General features: G+C 36.5%; 1 protein-coding gene across 5 annotated transcripts; it reads right to left on the reverse strand.

The window, feature by feature from the left end:
• Positions 1 to 5,378: 5,378 nt before the first annotated feature.
• DCPH1 (damage control phosphatase 1) lies at positions 5,379 to 16,214 on the reverse strand. Of its 5 annotated transcripts, none has more exons than XM_039851298.1 (6): positions 15,939 to 16,027; positions 14,174 to 14,194; positions 13,522 to 13,627; positions 12,862 to 13,127; positions 8,691 to 8,856; positions 5,379 to 7,302 (listed from the first exon to the last, which is right to left on the reverse strand). In XM_039851298.1, exons 1-6 carry the CDS (start codon positions 15,977 to 15,979, stop codon positions 6,535 to 6,537), a joined length of 1,368 nt encoding a protein of 455 aa, XP_039707232.1. In that variant the 5' UTR covers positions 15,980 to 16,027; the 3' UTR covers positions 5,379 to 6,534. The 5 variants fall into 5 exon arrangements, with proteins under 5 accessions (XP_039707232.1, XP_039707233.1, XP_039707236.1 ...); XM_039851299.1 differs by having other exon boundaries at positions 12,862 to 13,106; positions 15,939 to 16,021; XM_039851302.1 differs by lacking the exons at positions 14,174 to 14,194; positions 15,939 to 16,027 and adding an exon at positions 16,074 to 16,214 and having other exon boundaries at positions 12,862 to 13,106.
• Positions 16,215 to 16,319: the final 105 nt, after the last annotated feature.

Consider the following 16,319-nt stretch of genomic DNA (forward strand, 5'->3'; position numbering starts at 1 on the left):
CATTTTTAAAAAGAATTTAATTACATGATTACAAATTATGCTAACGACATAGTAACTTCAAATAAAAGCCATAACTGAAGATTTGGAATCCAGCAGACAGAGTTTAAATTTTGGCTCTGTCATTGACTAGTTGAGTGGCCTTGTGTTTGTTGAAATCACTGAGACTCGGTGCTCTTTTAGGCTTGATGGAATAAAAAAAAAATGCTCCCAGAATTTTTATGAGGACATCACGCCACATTATGAGTAAAGCACCTAACACTGTGCATGAAACATAGTGCTCCATAAGTGGTACCTATTATGATTATAACGCATCTATCTCGGTAGTCACTGATCATCAATTATTATCGTCAAAATTGAAAATATATGTGAAAGAAATTTTTGTTGAATTTTATTTTATTTCTTGCTTTATATTTTTAACAGCTCTTTCTGATTTCTGACTTTTAGGATCTTGAAAATATTTTAAGAGAAGAGTTCTAAATAGGAAAAACATTCCAAGTACCTTTTAATCTTTTTATTTTTTAAAAAAGAAAACCTCCTAATGATAAGGTTAAGGATGATTCAATCCATGTGCACATGTGAAATCCTTTATTTGTTTTAAAGACCCTTGGAAGGTACCTAGCTGGACAACATAGGACTGGTAATAAGTGAAGTTTGAGGTGGAAAGTGAAAATACAGTTATAATGTGTCTCCTCTTTGCCACTAAATAAACAAACCCAACGTGCCTTTCACCAATTTTGTCAAAAGAAGGAAAATTGAAGGTAAAGGAGAAAATTAAGAGCAGGTGTTCTTAACCTGCTTCTGTCCCATGAACTCCTCCAAACAAAGTGTCTAGATTTTTGACATTATGAAACAGTATTTCAAGATAGCTAAAAATAACTGTAACATATTATGAAAATATCTGATTTCCACAGATGACAAAGGTACAGATACTGCTAATATGCTGAGGTTTATGGCCCATATTCAAAATTGAAGGAAATACTAAATTTCATTTAGATATTAATGAAAATAAAGATGACATTTCCCACCCAAATTCACAGACCACCTGGATTCTATCTGCTGAATGCCTTTGACACCAGCAGAAGAACTGCTGTGTTGGAGACATACTAAGCCCAATCTTCTTAAATGTAAGACAGAACTGGAATATTAGTTCCTTTAAATTCTTTCGATCATGGTAAAAATTAAACTGCTGAATTAAAATTTGCAAAATAAGGAAACAAATATAGTATTGCTTCTTTCCTTCAAGCAAAGGTTAAGTGAATGGAAAGCAATTATATTTTCTTACAAAGTCTTTCCTAGTGTGACTTTTCTACATTGTTAACAAAATTCTATTTCTTTCTTCCACTTTTTCCGAATTTTATTTTCATATATATGTATTTTGATATACTTCTATGATAAACCACTGTAATATTGTCGTATTATACATATACAGAAAATTACAGCCAACAAAGGGATGAGGACACAATTTTTTCCTCTTTGACCTGTTTTACCACACCAGAATCCTAGCTCCAGTGTAATGATTTTAAAGTTGAAACCACAGGAATGTGTGTAGTCAACAATGAAAATTATACTCTGCCAGTTTTTCCTGCTGAAATCTCTGTACTAAATAGTGCAGAAGAAAAATCCAGCCACTTTATTATGCTAAAGATCTCCCCCTTGTGCCTAAACTTTGTATTGAACTCAAGCAGGATTGAAAGTCATCAGCATGGTCTATGTATGGTATACAATTTTTTTTTTTTTTTTAAGTTAGGAGAAAAGCAACTTCTCGCCTCATATAAAGCAATTACTTGATATTGAGAGTTTGGGGCTATAAGTCTAATACAAACACTATTCTAGGAGGATGCAGAATAATTGGGTGACTTCAAGTAATTCACAGTAACTGAAGACTTGCAAATCTTAATAGGTATTATGTTGCCTGAAGATGTTCGTTTCAGCTTCTTTAATAATAGCAAATATTTTGAACCCTCTACATAGCAAAAGAAAATAAGACCTAGCTATATGATGAAATGTTTGTAGCCATTAAAAACCATTTTTGAAAAAATGTTAACAAATGGGAAATTGATCACAACATGATATTGAAGGAACAAAACAGTATTCAAAGATGCATATATTTATGGAAAACTGACAATTATATATTTAATTCATTCAATAAGTACTAATTGATCTAATTGACCAGGCTGTCTTAGCAGACCCATTTTATCCTCAGACTTCAATTTAAATAGCATCACCTCAAAGGTTTAAAATTTATTTCAAATGTTGGCATTGAGCACCTACTCTGTGCTCAGCATGGTGTGTAAGGTGAAACACATGAAGACACAGTCAGTGGCTGCCCCAGGAAATGTATGAGCAACAGGAATCAATGCTTTTGAAGTGTCTTTGTAGGGACTAATTTTTCTCGTCTATTTTCTAAAAGGTCTGAAAATGGGGTGAATATTAAATAAACTGAAAGGGGAAGCTTGACCCACCAAAGAACAGCAAGAAGGCAGAACATGTGTGGTGGTCTCTACTGGGAAGGCTGAGTAGATCTACTGATGATGCTCCACATGCAACAGTAACCACCCTGCCCGTAATTTAAAAAGGGGAAGGATTGGGTTTACGGGGTTTATGGAATATTCAGGTGGCCACTAGGGGATGCCAGAATGCTGATATCTTTCAGCATGACTCCAGTTTCCCTAGGGAAATCTAAATTTGAGATTGAATGTAGTTCACGTTGACCAGAAATAACTTCTCCTTTTCCAGTAAAATTGTAAAGAATGTGACTTAGGTCACATGGTTAAAGAAGACAAGGAATTTATGAGTCCCAGATCATTATTGAGTTCCATGTCACACTGCTATGCAAGAAAAAAAATTTTAAACCCTACTTCCATCCCTCCAGCAGAAACTAATTAGTAAACTAGAAAAAAATTACAAAAGGAAAATGACAAAACCAACCAACCAGATAAAAACTTCAGAAGTTGGAAACATACTTGAGAATTTTTTTAAAATCTTTTAAATGGTATGATCCTGCTTGTATCTTAGGATAAAAATATAACTATACGTGTAGAAAAATTTAGAAATATATGTATCAAAATCTTAACAGCGGTGTTTGCAGGTGGTAGGATCATGTTTTTGTTTTCCCCCATTTTTTCCCTCTGCTTTATTCATTTCCTATAATTTCAAGATGTCACTTATTGCTTACTGTGTAAGACATGACAGTAGCACTTTATCTAGATAATAAGACAAGAAAATGTGGAAGTGTTCAGTATCCTTGACCCTCACCCCTAGTCCAGCAAAAAAGAGAGAAGATTGGTAGAGGGAGAAGAACCGGAACAAGGTTCAGTGGGATTTGGGCCAGATAGCTATTAGGAAAATGGGTGAGAGAGAATTTTAATAAGTCTAACTTGATGTTTTCAATCCACTCTGGGGTTTTCATAAAATGTAAGTAAAGGGTGTGAACTATGTTGACATTGGTAATACTTTTATAGAAACATGACCTTGAAGATGAACAACATGGGTTCTGGCTTTTAAAAGGTTCAAAAGCATTACTGTATTTTGACACGAAATACTGCAATTTTTTTTTTAAAGGCTGAATCCCAACAAATATTATCCATCTGTTTGTTCAATCAAAAAGTAGCATAAACCTATGGAGTATAAACCACCATCTTCCACCTATTTACCTGCCCTTCATCCACATTTCCATCATAATACGCCTAAGGTATTGGGTCTATGTCTTGATAAAAATGTATTACATGAAATTTATGAGCTGCTTCATCTGGGAGTTACTTCGTACTTAACATATATCAGCAGTTGAAAAAACTGCAGATGCTATTTTGGAGAAGTTACCGAGATCACTCAGCTCTTCAGTGGAAAGCCTACCCCCAGCGGACCCCAGAGCCTCAGCTTCCCTGCCATGCTTCTCTGCACCTATGCCAAAGGCACAAAGGCCAACTTGGCTGGGGTGGAAACAAGTAGGGGAAAGAGCTGCACGCAGAGCTCTGTCTATTGGGTGTCTCGGTCCCTCTTTGTTGGCTCTTAAGGGATGTTAAGAAGCAGTTCAAAAGCCAATGTTTTGCAACAAAAGAAAAAAAAAGAAAAAGAAGACCATCCAAATCTAAAACTTTTGCACAGCAAATGATACCATCCAGAAAGTGAAAAGACGACCTACAGAATGGGAGAAAATACTTGCAAATATTATCTGAGGAGGCTTGTATGTAGAATACATAAAAACTCTTACGACTCAATAATAGATAACCTAATTTGAAATGGGCAAAGGAATTAGACCCATCTCCAAAAAAAGATGTACAAACAGCCAATAAGCACATGAAAATATGCTCAACACCATTCCTCCCTAGGGAACCGCAAATCCAAACAGCAATGAAACCACTTCGCACCCAGGCGCACGGCTGTAATCAAAACCATGGGCAATGCCAAGGAGAACAGCGTGTGGGGAAACTGGAGCCTTCATACAGTGTTGGTGGGAATGTAAAACAGCACAAACACTTTGGAGAAGTTTGGCAGTTCCTCAAAACATTAAATCCAGCTGCCATGTGATCCAGCACTTTCACTCCTCAGTATATTCCCAAGAGCTGAAAGCATACACGAAATTTATACATGAAGGCTCGCAGCATTATTCGTTAAGTCAAAAAGTGAAACAGTCCAAATGCCCATCCACTGATGAATATGTACCTCCATACCTAGACAACGGAGTATGATTCAGCAATAAAAAGAAATAAAGTACTGATGCATACAGCATCTGATGACCCTTGAAAGGAAGCTAGTCACAAAAGACCAACTATTTTGTGATTCTATTTATATATGAAATGTCCAAATAAGCAAAAGCAGAGACAGAAAGTAGTTTCCTGGCTGCCAAATGCTGAGAGGGGAATGGGGAACGGCTGTTAATGGTAAACGATTCTTTTCGGGGTGATATAAATGTTCTGAAATTAGATTTGGTAATGGCTTCCCAATCCTGTGAATATACTAAAATACCGTACACTTTAGATGATGAATTGTAGGTGGATGAAATCTCAGAAAAGTTAACTGGTAAAGCTACAGGTGGGCCCTCCCTCTGCTAAGCATTTTTTTAAAATGTCCCCCTGATATCCCCTCACACAGTGCCACCTTTCTTGCTCGTTCTAGTTTGCTTTTCGCTCTTTTTTTTGTAGGAAGGTGAACTACTCCCTCATACATCCTAATTTCATTTTCTTAAAATATGGTAAAAATGGGAAAAATCTAGTGCTTTGGAAAATGTAATATATTACACTTGAGCTCACACTGTGGCTAGAAAGTCAACACAAATATACAACCGTGTTTTAACTTATGTGAAGTATCTACAAATAATTTGAATATGCTCAGTACTTAAGTAACTTAAATGTTTAAATCAGGAACACGTGCAGATCAAGTAAATTTAAAATGTGCAGCTTTATATAAACATTACACTAAAATGTTTTTTAAACATTAAACAAAGGCATACATTATAACTTTAAGTAACATAATTTAAGAACTGTTTTGGCGACAGCTATGATACACATTATGAGTTTCTTCATTATATACACCTCATTTTCCCTTAACTTTCCCCCATTGGAAAATAAAACCAATAAAACAAATAAAACCAATGTGACTTTCAATACAATTCATTTTATTTTTCTAGTGCAAGAAAACATTTCCAGGTTTATTTCCAACTTCAGTTTCAAAACAAACTGACCTGAAATGTAGTTTATATTATCTGGCAATCATTAATAAATGTGTAAGAATGTAGAAAATGAATCAATTCATTGGTAGTACTCCAAATTCGATGCACAAGAACCTTTCGTAAAGCATTTTAAAACTGCAGAGCGATCCAAAAATCTGTTCATTTAAAACACTTGTTAAAATATATTAATATTTTAGTTAACTATAGATATCATAAATAGAATGTTAAAGATATTATATCTTCCTTCAAATACAATTTCTTTCATTCTGATTTTGTTTCCCACCATCCATTCCACAGGTCAATCAAAATGCAAATGCATGCAAATAAAACAAGCCATGAAGTAAAATTTAAGAACAAAATTTAGAATTAACTTATTGAGGTAAGTTTTACTTTCACGCTTTCAAATATCACAGTTGTAAGAAATGCCTCTCTTTACAAAGCATATTTAAGATACACCTTTTCAGAGCCCTTATTTCTAAGGCCCAAAATCAAGTTTAATAAAATTCCATGCTTCCTAGATTAAATAGCATGCAGCATATTAAAAGTTAACTTACTTATATTTTGCTTTCTGCCTAGTTGTAAGTTCATAAAAATCACTTGAAATTATGCATTTAACTTGAAATAAGTTACTAAGATTCCAACATATATGTAAATATCTGTGACTAGTTTAATCCATCTATCCCTGAACCAAAGTAGGGAGTCGAGATGTTCAAAGGAAAAGCATCCTGAGTATGTGTAATAGCACCGAGAAGCCAAGCTTCCCAGAGCTAATACAGAGCAGTCGAGTGACTAAATTCATACTGCTGTTTTGAAGATGAAAACTGCCCGTCAGATCTTTCTACACAACTTAGAGCTCTTGAACCAGGTCAAAGCGGACCATCAAACTGAAAGACTCCATATTTCCCAGTAGTCAGCCAGTTGGGATCGGAAGCTGTGAGCTGCTCACCTTGTCCAGGCTGCAGACCAACCTGAATCTCAGCTTTTAATGTTCGTATGCTGCAGAGAGGGGCAGGATGAAAGCCGTTCAAAGCCTGACGGAATGGAATGGTAAACTCCCATTTTCTGTCGCCTGTCAACTTCCTATAATTCAAATCACCCTTGAATAAAATTAAATGTGCTTTCTGTAGTTCAGCATATAAGTCAGGAGCAACCTGAGACATTGCACAGAATTCATGAGGGAGTGTCCAAAAAATATGATCATGGTAAACCCATCTGCCCATTTTAATATAGTTTTCCCAGTCAACCCCACACTTGGACAAGTGCTTATGATTAGAATGTTTTACTTGTTCAATTAGCCAGTTAAAATCATGTATAGTGGTATCAGAAACAAACCATGGAATAGTTTTTCCATAAAAATGAACCTCAGTAGCCAGCTTAGAAGACAACAAGAAGTCAGCTAATATAAAATCTGTAACAAGTTCAAAACCAGAATTATCCAGAACGATATCCACTCTACTAACAGTGCCTTTTCCTCTTGTTTTCTTGCGATTGCTAAGCAATGACCAAAGATGTTCCATGTCATTCACTAAAATGAAAGGTTTGAAGTGCTCCAAGGAATTTATTATATTGGTCTTCTGAGAACTGGTATTCCCACTTGACAGAGATAGATCGCACTTATTTCCCCACAATGAAATCTGAAAGAAAAGGTACAAGACATTTACCCTTCTTTTGAATTACCAACAAAAACTATTACATGGGGAGGGATTGCTAACAGTATTCATAAAATTGATTTCTACAAAACTCTTAATATAACATGTCCATTAAACAACACTTTGCCTAGTAATGCAAAGATGATGTTTACATGATGCTGTATAAAAAGGTAAAATATGAAGTTTTTTACCTTTTACTCTTACACTATTAATTTGGTAGAGTTGTCACTCACCTGAGTCATTTGAAAAACAGACCCCCCCGCCAACCTCTACTCTGGGGCCTCTTCAGTCTGTTTTCAGAAGTAATCCTTGAAATACGTCACTTGATATTAAGCCGCTGATCTAAACTCTCTAACAGCTTCCCATCTCATTTTGGGAATCAAACCCAAGTCCTTATCTTCGACGACCAGGCCTGCTGTGGCCGTTCCAGCCCCTCTTACCCGTCCTCATTTCCTACAGAATCCCCGTACAGTTTTTCACACTCTTGGCGGGCTCCCAACTCAGGCCTCGCAAGAAAGCTCCACCCCAGACATGCACGTGACCCGCTCCTTCACCTGCTTCAGGTCTGTTCCCAAGTCACTAGTCCTTCCCTGGCAGCCCACTTAACACACAGCCCCTCCCCCCTCCACCAACATTCCTAGTTCCCCTTCCCTGCTTTATTTCTCTTCACAACACTTTCTAACGATTCTTTCTGGAACTATTTCTAACTTTTCCTGGGAAGTGAGGGCTGAAGATACTGCTGTGTAAAACTATACATTTTCAAATAGTTCCGAATCTCGTTACATAAATTTAAGAATGTTTTGAATGAAAATGGAAAACTAAAATTAGTACTATATAGATGGAAAAATGTAGTAGAACCATATTAAATAGGCCAATGCCCACCCAAGTCTCCACCTGCTGTGTTCCAGACTCAATACTCAAATGAATGAATCTAGTTTAACTCTCACACCAAATTACGAGATATACAATATCATCTTCATTTAACAGATGAGGAAACTAAAGCTCAGAGCAATTAAACAACTTGTCTCATGTACAACCACAAATAAGCAACAAAACCAGCATTCAAGCCCAAGTCAGGCTGGGCCGACCAAATGACTGCGAAGTATTCTCTCAAGGATAACAGAAGCTATGAAGCCACTAAAATCTGTGCCACTAAAATCACGTCCAGGTGGAGTAGAAGAGATTTCAAAACCATTTTCAGAAATTAAGTGGATTTTCATCTCCTGAATAACACTATTACTAAAATGATTTTTAAAAACTGGTCAATTATAACTAAAAAAGACTGTATATATACACGCTTTGTTGTTAAATGTGTGCCAATTTTTTTAAACTGTTTAAGTAAACAAATACACTTCAGAGATTATCACATTTACCTGAAGAAGTTTAAAAAACTCATTTTTCAGATTATTTTCATCTAGATCTTCAATAGTTTTCAGCAACTCTTGTAGGTGAGTACCTAGAGCAATGATAGATTCCTGTGACTCAAAGAAGTTTTGTTCTTTTGATTCTTTAAATACATCAAAATCATCGATGGGTGGACTAAAGTAGGAGAAAAACATAAGTGAAACGTTTATGTAACTCCGAAATATTTGGGTAATTACAATTCCTTAATGAAAAAGAATAGTAGTACTCGGTTTCGAAAATTACTGGTAATAGACGCTGGATATAACACAGATCAAGTTACACAAAATAATAATCAAATACACAAAATAAATCAAATTACACAAAATAAGTCCCCCAAACTCATTTTAATTAGCTGTCAAAGTCTCTAATCAAATATTTTACTGGAAGTACTAAATAATTTGTGACTATGGCCATAACTATTTATCCAGTAAGGTTTCCAGGACAAAGAAGAAAAAAGAAACAAAATTTCAAGACAACTCCTTTAGTAATCACAAATCAAGCCAAACACAGAGTATTATGGGAAACCAATGACTACTTGAGATAAATCAGATAATACTAATGTAAATTTTATTATAATGATGAATTTTGATCATTTATGTGTAGATTTTTTTTGGCAACCTTTATTCCCAAGGTGACTCTGACCCACAGCTATGTACGTGTCATGGATACATCTTCATGCTGCCCAAGGAGATCTCAAACAACATCAATACTGGCCTAAGGAAACTATAACTAAGAAGATATATGCTGACATAATAACCTTTACAGATTCAAATGTAAAAGACATTCAGATTATCTGATCTTCTAAATTAGCTACTTTTTTACATGGGTCATCCACCTTAGAGTAAAAACGATATGATGGAGTCAATAGGATTGATTTAAAAAACAAAACCAAAAACATACCATAATTTATACATCCAAAGGATTGCTGCCTCCTTCCAACCAGTCACCTTGAGAGCTACACCCTTATCCCAAGGATGCTGCCATTGCTCAAAGCACTTTTGGAATTCCTCTTATGGAATTGTCTTCAGAACCTATGGCACATTGTTAGATGTCTTGTCAGTGATAGCATATCTTCATCCTTTGGAGTTAATTTCTTTTTGGAAACAGCCAAAAGTCACTCAGAGCAATTTCATTAGAATGAGGTATGTCAATCAAATGGACTAAAACACTTTTGATCAAAAATGAGGAGTGACTAAAAAATAATGAGACTAAAATTCTTTCTGAGGCTTGTAAACTGGCTCTGAAAGAAGTTACAAAGAATTAAAAGGTGTTTTTAGCAATGGCAGCATTGCTGAAATTAATCAGTCTCTCACAGAAACTTAAAAGGATAAAAAGTTTTTGGTAGCAGAGGTTCAAGTGTAGGGGTCAGCACACTAAAGCTTGCAGACCCAACTGGCCCACCCGTGTTTTGTATGACCTGCAAGCTAAGAACGGTTTCTACATTTTTTAATGGTTAAAAACAATCAAAAGGATATTTCGTGACATATAAAATTAAAACTTAAGTATCCATAAATGAAGTGTTCTTGGAATACCACCAGATTCATTCATTTATGTGCCATCCAGGGCTGCTTTTGCACTGCTGTGACAGAGCTGAGTAGCTTTGACAAAGACTTTGTGGCCCCCACAGCCTAAAATATTTACTATCTGGCCCTTTACAGAATAAGTTTTGTTCTAGTGTTTTATTAACAAATCATTCATTAAAGTCACACTTCATATTAAGAATGAGCCTGTTGTATTTAAGAGGGTAAACTCACACAACTATGTGTGATTTCTGATTTTAAAATGTTTGCTATTTTAGAATCTCTAAAGCTGTATGTATGTGCATATACTACGACCCAGTGGTTCACTCCTAGAAATAAACACACACGTACGTTTACTATATACATGTGTTTGAATGTTTGTGGCAGCTCTCTTCATAATAACCCCAAACTGGAAACCACTCAAATATCCATTAACAATAGAATAGGTAAACAGAGTGTAATATTCTCATAAAATGCAATACTAGACAGCAATAAAAACAATTTACAACTATATGTAAACAGTATGGATGAATCTCATCAACATAATGGTGAAAGAAGCCAGACATAAAACCACATCCCATATAATTTACTTTAAATGAAGTTTAAAATCAGGCAAAACTGATGCAGACTGTGGTTTTCCTGAAGGGGTGGTGATGGTAGTGACTGGAACGGGACCCACGGGGGGCTTCTGGGGTCCTGGTAAGGGTCTGCTTCTTGATCTGGGCAACTAGGGACACAAGAGTGTTCTAGTAAAGATTGCTGAACACTTAATATCTGTGCACTGTTATGTACATATATTATACTTCAATAAAGTCAACATAATCATGTTTTAAAGCTTGTGTGTGTGTTGAGATCCTACGAAAAGCTTTTTAAAAAATCCTTCTTTGGTCACTGTAAAGCTGTCACTGACCCAGAACAGGAATTCCACCTACAAGAACTCTGACAAATTCTGAAAACTACTTCAGTGCTAGTTCTGCTGTAGGATGGTTCTTTTTGATACTGACCTAAAACCTGAGTTCTGGTACAATATAATACAAATCCTCAGACCTTCGAATATCTGCCACAAAGGTTACCTGTAGAGATTTCTACATCTACGGCTGAATAATAGTCTCCATCCTGAGACTTAGAGCTCCCAAGTTTTGCCTCTATCCCTTTTAATAAGCTATTCCTGGACCAGTGGTGATCAACCTAAGCTGTGCAGAACCTTCTCTGCAGTCTACCCAGGCCCCACCACAAATTAAATCATCAGTATTTCTTTCAAAATCTGCATGCTAACAATGAAAAAAACCTCCCCAACTGGGTTATAAATGTGTAGTCAGGTTTGTGAACTTCTGCCCTAGGTTTTTTTATTCCGTGAACCTGATCTACCTCTAAAATCAAACTCAGAAACAACATTCTTTTACCTTTCTAACTTCCAAACTCCACCAAACCTTTTCAGGGTGCTACCTGGTCTTTCAACAATTGGGCAGCTTTGGCTAATACTGCATATGTGTTCCAAAATTATGAAACCATCACCCAGAATTTCAGGTTAACATTAGCTCCTGACAGATATCCAAATCTACCACTTAGAAAAAGGTAGTCTGATGCGGGCTCTAATCTATTTTACACAGACCAAGCTCAAATACTGTAAAATGGAAACCAGTACCTACACTTCTCCGAGTTGCAAAGTAACTGGAACGTAGCTGGTATTCAACATGTGACAGCTCCTAGTATTAGCAGTAGTCTTTTGCTTGGGTGCCTTCTGTGTGGCAGGCAGTGTGCTAGATTTTAAATACATACTGTATTTTGCTTTTAGAGCAGAAGTCCTAAAACATACTTATTCTGCAAAACAACGAACTGTGACTTTAAATAATTTATAAAGATTAAGACAGAAAAAGCTCATGAATAGACTCAAATTTATGCATGTTTCCCAATTTTGTTTTACTATTAGTGTTGGTTTGATTGCTTTAAATTATCCTATGCTACGTTTAGGAACAGAAACCAAAGGATTCCTCTTATTCAACAAACCTGTATTATTGTAATCTGTAAGCTAAAAAATGATCCGCATTACATTTTCTTCTGCTCTATAAATGAGAATTTTTTTAGAAAAAATTAGTGTAAACTAGCTTATAAAAATTATTTAGAACATGTGTTTACCTTTGAGTCTTTTTCTAATCTGGCCATTAAAACACTGGGCTAAAGATTAAGATAGTGCATCAACCAATGCAGTGATTCACTATTTTGTTGATTTACTCCAAATTAATTGATACGTTATGTATTTAAAACAAAATATATGCTTACTTTGTCCTATGTTGATTTTTATGTAATTATTTCACGTTAACATTTTTTTTTTGCCCAATAAGTACAATCTGTTTTACTCTAGAAGAAAAGTGAGTCTTTTGAAGAATTTTAAATTAGTTTCCATTTCAGATATGCAACCTTATGTCTATTCCAGGAAAGTGGATTATAACTGCCAAGAATCTATTATAGCAATAACATTTGCAACAATGTCCAAGACTGCTATTAATATCTGCTGAACTAAATGCAGGGTTTCACTGGTTTTTATTTTTAAACTTACCATTTTATAACTTTGAAAAAAGCATAAATTATCTAAACATTTATCTGACAGTTATACACCTACCTCTGGATAACTGCTTCATGAATTCTACGATACATGTAGCATTCCACAAACAACCACGGCGAGTAGAACCACCTTGGTGTCCCATCGCTTTCACTGACGAGACTCTGCTGATGTTCTAGGTACTGATTCCATATGTCAGTATCTGCAAACTTCTCAACCAAGGGGATAATTGGCTTATCTGTTTGCAATTCATTCCGTAACTTAGAAAGAAGAGAAATAGCTTTCTTTTCAGCTTCCATACCTTTCTGCAGAAATATAGAAGAAATCTTTATATACAAAAATACATGAAAAATCTATATATAATTAATTTGTACATATAGTTTATACATACATATATATATATATATATAAACAACTCTTCTAGGGTAGCACATTTTTATGTACCTAAACTTAAGAAAGAAAAAATTACTATATTTCAAAACTACATTTTGTCTTCATAAACTATTATAAACATTTAAATTTAGAATTCTTAATTGAAAACCAAAGCACGCAGAGGTCTCATATCAACATTATCCTGCCTTACTATTCTTTTTTTTTCCAAGTTTCATCTTATTAACCAAAGTCCTTTCATTATCTCTAGGTGAAATGACCATTATCACAGAGGAAAAACAGGTTCTGTTAAAGTTAACAAAAAAAATTAAAGTTCAGCACATTTCTTACCTCTCCATGTTTCTCAAAAAATTCACTTTTATGTCGATGTAATGTATCAATAGCCTTGGTTAAGATTTGTGGTATTCGGTCTTTAATTGTAAGATAAGCAAATGATCTAGAAAAGTAACATACACAGTATATTACTTAGTTAACATTAATACTAGAAGATGGGTCGTCTTTCGATTTCCGAATCACCTTATTTAAATTAAAATTTCTTTTTATACAACCATTCTAAGAAAAACCAGCATTGTCTAGCTACTATACTAAGACATAGGAAAATCTGAAAATTTCTCTGGTAAGTCATGGATACTAAGTAGTCTTTTGTGCCTCAATTCCAGATTGTCCCCTGAAGTCTGTTTAATCATTCTTCTTTCCCATTCCATTCCTTTTACTTATCAGAAACTAGTTTAACAATGTGATAGGTCAGAAAAAGAAATTTCCCTAGAAATCAAACAGGCTCTACTTCCAGGTTAATTACTAAGTGACTTCACTACTTAGAAAGATGAATGAGGCCGTGGATGTAAAACTGCCTGGAAGACTCACTCTAATGTACTAGTAAAAACATAAAGAATAAAAGATACTTATGGTCCTGCTTCTTTCTTTTCTCTTAGCCAATTTTAATTCTTTTCAAAGGCTTTCTTATCCTGCTGCCTTTTCTTACCCGCATGACTCCTTCCACCTTCTGTCCCTAAACAAAATTAAGGCACGTTACCATCTCGTGCTCCCAACCAAAAAAAGAGAGTTTCTAGAATTGTCAACAAAAGCTGGAGATAAGAAAAACTTGAATATACTTCCATTTAAAAAAATCAAAGCTAGCCTTGATTTTAAACAAGAACCAAAATGTACAAATTATCATTTTATTGGTAGTTTTTTAAGGAAATACAAGATTCAGTTAGAAAAAGACTTTAGTAAGTGGTGAAATTCAGTGCAGTTTTTAAATTGAGAGTGCAGAACCTGGCTGATCATTTATATCTTCAACTCATCAGAGATAAAGTAAAAACAAAGAAAGCTGACACAATAATTTTGAAAATACTTCTTCCCAACCACCTATTATAACTGAGATTGTCACACTTCTAAAAACTCAAATATCTTACTGTATTTTCTTTAAATACTGTATTATACCCTGAGTATTTCTTCAAGAGATTTCTTTAAATGATGGATGTAAAACTACAAAGCTAGAAAATTGCAAAAACACTGATTCTGTGGTGCTTGGAGTAACCTAGTGATTAGGTTTTAATATGTGTAGGAACTACTTTGATCAGAATTTAACTTTTAAAAATCACTACTAAATCCTTGAAGAGAACGAATATTAAATTGACACAATTTTCCAAGGCAGCAGATGCAAAAAGTGACAATCCCTTGAAGATTTTACTTCATTGGAAAGTATGTATTACTTTTTCCAGCTACTAAATTTCCGCCCAGGCCAGGAATAAAGTGAGGCTAGAGGAGCCAGCCGTCCGTTCAAACTTTAAGGACACATTTCCTGTTTTTGCGCAGCCGAGTGCCTGCTAGAATTCTGGATCACTGGTTAGCACTCTGGCCTCAATCTGCTCCCAGTAAGGTCATTTCCTTCTAAGTGTTCTTGTGTTTTGCAATATTTTGGAGAAAGGACATATCTCAAATACAAATTTGGCCATTCGATATATACAAATACACTTTTTTTTACGGTGTTCTACAGCTTTATCTAGAATATGTAACATGACGCCCAAACAGCAAATGGCTACATGCATTTTTTAAATAGCGGGACTATGAATTAATATGACCAACAGTAGAAACACATTTCTAGATAGATCTGAAACTCCTAACTTTTACAGAGAATTTTAATCCCCCAAAAGCGCGTTTACTAAAACATTAAAGCCATGCTCTGCAACGCCCTGAAAGGGTGTACAGGCCTCTGCGGGGCAGAAGAGGCATAAACTCTCAAGGCAATCATGCGGGAGTATATATATAAAAAAAAAAAAAATCACTTTAAAGACAAGTTAACCGCCCAACACAAATTAATATAAGCCTATTAAAACGCCTGAAAAATCACTGAAGAGACGTGGGATAACTGGAGACTATCAGCTGGGATTCGAAGTCCAGTCGTGTAGAGTCAGGAAGAGGCCACGAATCACCGCAAGGAAGGTTCTGCCAGGCCGATCCGAGTCTGGAGCCGGGCGAGCGGCCGCAGCGAGCGGACTCATGCCCCGGGGCTAGCTCGCCCCCGCCTCCACGCGAGTCAGCGACACAGAGGAAGCGGCCCCTGGAAGCGGTGCCCGACGGCGGGACTGAACTCGCGGTCGGCGGGGAGCGGGCTTCTTCCTGCCCGCCAGCCCGTCGTGGATTCCCTACTGGATACCAACAGCTTCCCGGCGAGGCCCGGCTTTCCACGAAAGTGGGGAGGAAGAAAAGGAGCGGAGGGACCGGGCGAAGAGAGCGACACCAACCCTACGTCCTGGCCGGAGAGAGACGCCGGAGGCTCCGCCATCACCTCCGTGTTCCCCGCGCCAACGCTTGGATCTCACCCGCCGCAGGAAGAGAGGCGGTGCCCGCGCGGAGGAGGAGCTGAGAAACGGACGTACCAGGGTTAAAAAAATGCTTTTGAATGAAAAAACTTTATTTGTTGCCCGTAGAAGAGACAAACAATGCCCGCTCCAGGATACGGAGATCTTCCGGGGACGAAGGCGGGGATAGCGGAGGGCGACGAGAGAAGCGAATAAGGAAGCGGGAGGGAAGCGGAAGCAAGGAGGGACCGGGAGATCCCAGAGACTAAAGAGCGGAAAAGGTCGCGGCGGCCGCGGGTCACGTGGTCGGTGGTCACGTGGTCG

Source organism: Pteropus medius, unplaced genomic scaffold, assembly GCF_902729225.1.
Source record: "Pteropus medius unplaced genomic scaffold, Ma_sr-lr_union100, whole genome shotgun sequence".
In the NCBI taxonomy this organism is placed as follows: Eukaryota; Metazoa; Chordata; class Mammalia; order Chiroptera; family Pteropodidae; genus Pteropus; species Pteropus medius.